This window comes from Ammodytes marinus, assembly GCF_949987685.1.
Source record: "Ammodytes marinus genome assembly, chromosome: 6".
Lineage (NCBI taxonomy): Eukaryota > Metazoa > Chordata > Actinopteri > Uranoscopiformes > Ammodytidae > Ammodytes > Ammodytes marinus.
Window position 1 is genome coordinate 30,690,928 of NC_137235.1, and position 7,406 is coordinate 30,698,333.

Below are 7,406 nucleotides of genomic sequence, written 5' to 3' on the forward strand. Positions count from 1 at the left end.
TTCGACAGACACCCGCCTCCAAGTGAGTGAACGTTTGCCAATTACAGCACTTCCAGACCTTCTGTACAAATTAAATGAAGTACGATGGTCTGGTTGGACCGACCAGGCTAGCTTCCCTTGGCCTCCGGGAGAAAACGCCACTGGTTAGAGCCCGTTTGTGCGGTTCTCTGAAGGGAATGCGCCTCTGTACACGCTGTAGGTATTCCAATAAAAATCAGCCGGTTCGAGCTAGAATAGTAATTTACCGCATTTACAATGTCTAGACTACATTTCTGATTAATTTAATGTTATCTTCATTAAAGAGGACCTATGATGCTTTTTGACTTTTATGACCTATAAACGTTGTTATGATGATTCATAGTCATGCTTAACCATACTAAATTATCAAATAATGACTTACATGCATTTCGACGTATTCCCTGCTGACCGTCTGGGGTGTCTGTGCAGAGCACTAAACACTATTCTAGCCAGTCGAGAAGTCACGTCTTCAAAGCGGTCTACCCTTTCATAATTCGTGACGTCGCATAAAACTTCGTGAAGTCACCACGCGGATGTTTCCATGTATGGTAATGCTGTCACTTCCCTGTTCGAGACTGCCTCGCGTCTGCCTCGCGCCCTTATAGGTCCATGCTCGCGCTTCCCGCCACTGAAAGTGTTCCGGAAGGAAGGTAACCAATCACAACGGAGTGGGGTTTGCAGGAGGAGGGGGGGAGGGTAGCGGTGATGGCCGATGCACAGGCGGAGGCAGCGGAGATTGCCGAAGCACACACACTCAAGTGTTGACAGGACTTGCTGGATCGCCAAAATAAGAGAAAGAGCTTCCCGAAAATCTACATAGTTTTTTGTGATGTGATTCGTGTCAGGTTGCTCTATAGCAGTGTAAAACAAGAAATTAAGACCAGAAAAGTAGTATAATAGGTCCTCTTTAAAGAAAATAGTGCTATTCTTTCAAAAATAAGGACATTTGTGACCCCAAACTTTTGAACGATAGTGTATGTATTTTCAGCATACTACTATTGACGTGCATGTATTGGGATATCCTAAATCTTTTTCTGGCATACTAAATAGTAGGGAAGTATGGGGATTGGAACGCAGGGTTGATGTATGCTACACTGCCCATTGCTCACCTGCAAATTAACACGTTCTCTTTTTTACAAATCCCGGGCATCACAGTACTGATTTCTTTGACCTTACAGACAGGATCATTTTCACTACAGTGTTGGAAACGGCACAGATTGCCTTAAAGATTGAAACAGTGTGGTATATTTTAATTTACTATATATATTTATATATATTTGCCCTTTTCTTTTCATCTGTCGTGTGCCTCTTGGTGGATGTTCATTGTGTTACTACATGAAACTTCCTTAATGGTATATTCCTATAAACAGAGATTCCGTACAGAAAAATATATCAGGTTTCAATCAAACAGTGAATATGATTTACAATAATCTAGTAATCTAATAGCATAACACAGAGGATATTTAAATGAATCATTAACAATATAACACTGTCTCTTTAAAATAATTTGCAAACAAGCAATGGGGATTTTTTGGGATCGGAACAAGACACTATCTCCAGCGTGGTCGACACCTGACCTAATGTGACTAATGCAGCTATTTCACAATGAAGCCCCACCTTGTTTCTACACTACAATAGACCTGTGCCTTGGTGACTTTCTCATTTACTGTGGAAAACCTGAGCAAGAAGCAGTGCCAAGCTGTCACAGCCTGATAAGACCTTAGCCAAGGTAAGCACCATGACATAGTGACTTTTGTTGGAAACATAGATACACAGATTGGTTAAGAGTGGCGAGAAATACAACACGCAAGCAGGACCTGAGAGGGGCCTTGTCCTTCAGATTTTGTTAACATATACTCAAATCAGAGAACATAAAACTCTTTTTAAGGCAAATTTGTCACCTAATAGTATTCAGTATTCAATTTGAGATTCAATTGAGCCTTTGCTCTTCATAGAAAAAAGCAGCCATTTGTGTAGGATTTGAACTAAATTTTGTAAAGAGTAAATGTATTGTCTCGTACTAGATTTTGACACTGGTGTGTGTGTGTGTGTGCGTTTGACTGTCTTTCTTGGATTTCAATGGAAAAACTATTACGTTACTGGCAGGGATGACCTTATGGGACGTTATAACATTGTTGGCATGCTACATATACCCCAAGCAGGTCATTTTTATAACTTTTATTTGTCTTTTCTTGTAAGTCGACTCATCAGTCATGATTTCAGAGCAAATAATAAGCCTATGCTGGACTCGGAATTCTACATTGTCCGTGGTACAGTATTTGTTTTGACCACAGGTCCGGATAAAGGAGGGCTGCCATTTCACTCAATCAATCAACCCTTTTATATGTGTATATACCCCTTTGATTCTCTGTAAGGAACTTTTATCACACGCCATTCGATACATTCCAATGGTCCATGAACGCAAACGAAAATATCTTAAAGCATTAAGCAAGCAGCATTTGAGTGACGTCAACTTAAAACACACATTTTAATCTCAGAAACATATTCACCACTGTTGTTTCACCATCGTTTATTTTATTGTTTACACCTGTGCTTTTCCCCAAAGTGAGACATCTAAAAGTCTTCTGTAAAAGGGTGTGTATGTGATGTTTTTCCTTATTTGCTTGTGATTTGTGTATTCATATGCGTTTTCGTAAGGTGCAGTCCATCGGTCTTTGTCAGCTTTACACGCACACACACATACACACACACACACATACACATACACACACACAGTATAGTCCCTGTGTCAAGGCAGTTTCAGCACAAATACAGATACACCATAGTGGTTTGCAGTCATTAGTTGTTGATGAGATTGGTATATATAAATTGCTGAAACCCAAACATTATGGCCGCAACATTTGGTCCTATTTGTGAGATAATAGTATAAGTTCCAGCAAAATGGGACTTCCTTACCAATGTAAAATAAATGCGTCACCAAACCTGCTTGCAAAACAAAAACATGTCACAGAGAAAGTATTTTAAGTGCTGCCATTTCATTGGATTAAAATGCTCTACAACTTGTCAAGCAAGTTTTACATACCTTTGGGCAGGGTTGGCCCAAGCCTTCATGGGGGCCGTAAGAGCAATTTGTATAGTGTCACTGGCTGGAATCGACCCAGCAACTTCATAGTATTGCAGCATGTGCAGTAACCCACAAGGCTATTCTAAGGTGTGACTTTTTAGGCTTTTGAATGTTAATTTTTTAAGGCAATCCAACCCTGAACTAAGACTAGCAGATGCCTTGTTATACTAATTCATCCAAACACACTTTATTCAAACTCAACAGAAACTCCATGAAACACACAAATACTGAGCAAGGAGATGATTTTTCAATCACACCTGTAGTGTGTAGAATTTTGGGTTTTATTTCCTAGCAGACTTTGTAGAAAATAATGATAATATCCATAAGTATGTTTAATTTAGTGCATAATAGCTGAACATTTTTTTTAGAATTATAATTTTTTCCCTTAGAAAGGGTCTCATATATGTCCATATTTCTCCATACCTTGGACCCCCATGCTTGGACCAAGGCATTGGCGCCGCCATGTTGGAAGCGTCATGTTTGGAATGTCATCAGGTGCATTGTTTAGAATTTAGAATTGTTCTTGTCCTTGAAGACCACTGTAGCTTCTGTTATTATTCGAAAGGGGTGGGATTACCAAGGGAGCGTTGCATTCTAGAACTTTGTAGAACTTACTTGATGATGTCATATTACACACTGCACCTTTAAAGGACTTGCTCCAGGTCAATTTTGAGTTTTTTTCATGTTTCCTCTGCCTTACATGCCAAAGCTTTTGTTCCCCCTGCTCCCTTAGCAGATATCATGGAAAAAGGTCAGGGACCTCATGAGGAAATGCCTGCTCCGCCGTACCCCGGACCCCCTCTGGGAGGCTACCAAGCTCAGCCCGACTTCCAACCAGGTAAGAGACCAGTGGCGCTCTTTAGAAGGGTCAAGGGCACAATACTTCAACAGTGCACCTGGGGAAGTGTCCTATAGTGTGAGGCATGAGCGGAGAGTTTGCTCTATTCCACTCTTCCAATTTTTTTTGTCGAATAAATTACCAAACGTTTTACGAGCGAACTAAGATAGCGTTAGATGATACACAGCATTACATGAAAATAGACTTTCTCCAAAACGCTATTTTCCTCCCGTTTGCTTCTATCTTGGCCAGGCTCTGTTTTGGACTGAAGAGAGAGAAGAACTGATTTAAAGTGCAAGGCCTTAAACCTGCAGTGTGTAGAATTTTGGGTTTTATTTCCTAGCAGATTTTGTAGAAAGTAATTATGATATCCATAAGTACATTTAATTTAGTGCATAATAGCTGAATTTTTTTTTTTTATTATTTTTTTTTCCCTTAAAAAGGGTCTCTTATATGTCCATATTTCTGCATATCTTGGACCAAGGCCTAGTGCTGCCATCTTGAAAGTGTCAGAGTTGGAATGTCATCAGGTGCATTGTTTAAAACTTAGAATTGTTCTTGTCCTTGAAGGCCACTGTAGCTTGTTATTATTCTAAAGGGTTGGGGTTATCCAGGGTGTGTTGCATTCTAGAACTTTCTTGATGATGTCATATTACACACTGCACCTTTAAGCCAGTACTTGTTTCTTTCCTTTTTTTATTATTACGATTTATTTTGTATTGTTCCTCCTCTGCTCCCTTAGCAAACTTCACGGGAAAAGATCAGGGAACTCCTCATGGAATGGCCGCTCCGCCATACCACGGCCCCTCCGCCTCAGCCTACCCACCTCCGCCCGTCTTCCAACCTGGTGAGATGCCGAAACCTTTTCTTATTTCTTGATTCCTTTTCCTCCGTGTTGTGGGAGACTTATAGCAGCTTGTTCATCAGTCTGTTTTTCTAAACCTATACCTCAAACCTGAATGTGTCCCTCTCAAATCCAGCTCAACAGCCTGTTCTCATGGACAGCACAAAACAACCGCAGTTTGTTCAACCTGGTGAGTGTCTCTCCGTTTCCTCCATTGTTAAAATGACTTTTTGCAGAATTGAACAAAAATAGCTTCGACTTCGGTGAATGGTTGATAAGTAAGGAGTGGTGGATTGTGGGTGTTTTAAGGATGTTGGGTTTCTCTCCTCTCACAGTGAACCAGCAAGTGGTGGTGGTGCAGCAGATGCCAACTGATTGTTCTGGACTGATGGTGTGTCCTTACTGCCGAACCAGTGTTCTGACTACGACTAAGTATGTACCTGGTATGCTCACCTGGCTGATCTGTGGCATACTGGGATTGTTCGGGTGAGTAAAGACCCACACACACACACACACACACACACACACACACAAGCATATGCCTATAGGACTGCCTGTAAAACATCATATATATTTATGCATTAACATAAGATAAATTGTTATAAAGTTACTACTATATACCAATATAGTAACTGCTATAGTTATTGAAAAGTTCTGTGATTCAATCACTGTCAGATCAATCAGATCAATCACTGTTGATTACTGATACACAGACAGACTGTTTTAGTGAAAGATTAAGTAATTAGGCAGTTACTATAAGTTAACTATATAGATATTGAAAAGTTCACGAGTGACTGGGGTTTCCAGGAGTAACTGTTTATGTAGAAGTTACTATATTGGTATATAAAGTAGTAACTGAATAACTATGTAGTAGTTACTATATTAGTATACAGTAGCTAAATAACAATGTAGTACTATTTAGTTACTCATTCATTTTTCATTCGTTACTCAGTAACTACCAACAATTTTGTGTACCTTATTGTAAAGTGTTACCATCTCTTTATTTTACTCACCTCATTAAATGAAGTTTATAAAGAAGCGTGAATGCCATATAATCAGACTACCCAGCATGCATCATTCAGGAGTTCAAACTCTCCACAGACCCCTGTTTTTGTAGTTGAAAGGAAAAATAAATTATGATTTTTTTTTTGTCATAGTTCTTTTTGTTTTAATAAAAACAAAAACTATTTGAACAAGTATGAGATTCAGTCCTCACTCTGGTACACCATTGGTCTGACTTGACACTGGATGCTGCCTTGGAAGGTTGTTTATTGACTTGCGTTAATGGGAGACTGTGTAACATTTTAAGTAATTTATTAGCTAAAATCAATATCATCATTCATAAATATGTCCTCATTGGTGTAAAATCACCTCTGCCAATAATCTGAATGATCCTCCTGAGCGGAGAATTACAAATATTAATATTACATTTTGTACATTGAGCGGGTAAGTCTTATGGAGGAATCCATGTTGGAAGCGTCATGGTTGGAATGTCATCGGGTGCATTGTTTAGAATCTAGTATTGTTCTTGTCCTTGAAGGCCACTGTAGCTTCTGTTATTATACGAAAGGGGTGGGGTTGCCCAGCGAGCGTTGCATTCTAGAACTTTCACCTCTAGATGTAAATATATTATTATTCAGATATTACACACTGCACCTTTAAAATTGCTGTTCATGTATGGAAGTGTAATTTTGGCTTGTATTCCGACCCTCCACACCAGCTGCTGGCTTTGCTGCTGTATCCCCTTCTGTGTGAGTGACTGCCAAGATGTGGAGCATTCCTGCCCCACCTGCCTCCGTGTCCTGCATATCCACAAACGCAGGTGAAACAGCTGTCCACTGTGCTGAAGGATCCACACAAGGCAAACAGAGGCAAACCAAGACTAAAATAAACACCCATACAGGAACCAAACCTTTCTATGCAAACACGGGTTTTAGTGAACCTTGTACTCACTGGACGTGTCCGCGTCTGTGTGTTTTATCTCATGTGTGTGTGTTTGTGTGCATGTCCCTGTGAGTGTGTGTTTGTGTCTGTGTGTGTGTCCCTTTGTTTGTCCGTCACTGTGTGTGTGTGTGTGTGTGTGTGTGTGTGTGTGTGTGTGTGTGTGTGTGTGTGTGTGTGTGTGTGTGTGTGTACTAAAGTAGAATGTATGTTGAACTGTCCGTCACTCGTCACTCTGTCCATGCATAGTAGATTACATAAGGGATGTGTGTTTTTTTTAAATGTATTTTTATCTGTCCTATTTAAAATGTAATAACATGGTAAAAACTCTGGTGTGTAAATGCGGAGAATGTTATTATCACAAACATACTTTATCGTGACTTGACCTGAGTAATGTTGTTTTCAGTATAGCATACCTCAGTGTATAATGATGGATTGTAAATGTTCCATGAGTCTAATATTTACATTATGTAACATTATTATTTAATAGAAATTGACATTTAAAGTTATTTTATTGATGTCATGTTGTACATCCTTTAAATAAAAAATGTCAGTTATTGTATATGTCAATGGAAATTCTTTGTTTTTATTGAAGACAAAATATTTGTGCACCATATGTCAAACATCTTTATCTTTTTAAAGACAAAAATAATTTGATTATTTAATTATTTAATTATTAT

General features: G+C 39.2%; 1 protein-coding gene across 2 annotated transcripts; it reads left to right on the forward strand.

Annotated features, from left to right (window-relative positions):
• Positions 1-1,688: 1,688 nt before the first annotated feature.
• LOC307252470 (lipopolysaccharide-induced tumor necrosis factor-alpha factor homolog) lies at positions 1,689-7,290 on the forward strand. 2 transcript variants are annotated; one of them, XM_080030143.1, is made up of 6 exons: positions 1,689-1,747; positions 3,837-3,941; positions 4,684-4,788; positions 4,922-4,975; positions 5,121-5,271; positions 6,506-7,290. In XM_080030143.1, exons 2-6 carry the CDS (start codon positions 3,845-3,847, stop codon positions 6,609-6,611), a joined length of 513 nt encoding a protein of 170 aa, XP_079886269.1. In that variant the 5' UTR covers positions 1,689-1,747; positions 3,837-3,844; the 3' UTR covers positions 6,612-7,290. The 2 variants fall into 2 exon arrangements, with proteins under 2 accessions (XP_079886269.1, XP_079886270.1); XM_080030144.1 differs by having other exon boundaries at positions 1,690-1,747; positions 3,840-3,941.
• Positions 7,291-7,406: the final 116 nt, after the last annotated feature.

Excerpts from the sequence above, each read along its gene's own strand:
- LOC307252470 (XM_080030143.1), top strand. The coding sequence starts at position 3,845 with ATGGAAAAAGGTCAGGGACCTCATGAGGAAATGCCTGCTCCGCCGTAC. Across the intron at positions 4,789-4,921 it reads TCCGCCCGTCTTCCAACCTG|CTCAACAGCCTGTTCTCATG; the intron begins GTGAGATGCCGA and ends TCTCAAATCCAG. Across the intron at positions 5,272-6,505 it reads GGCATACTGGGATTGTTCGG|CTGCTGGCTTTGCTGCTGTA; the intron begins GTGAGTAAAGAC and ends CCTCCACACCAG.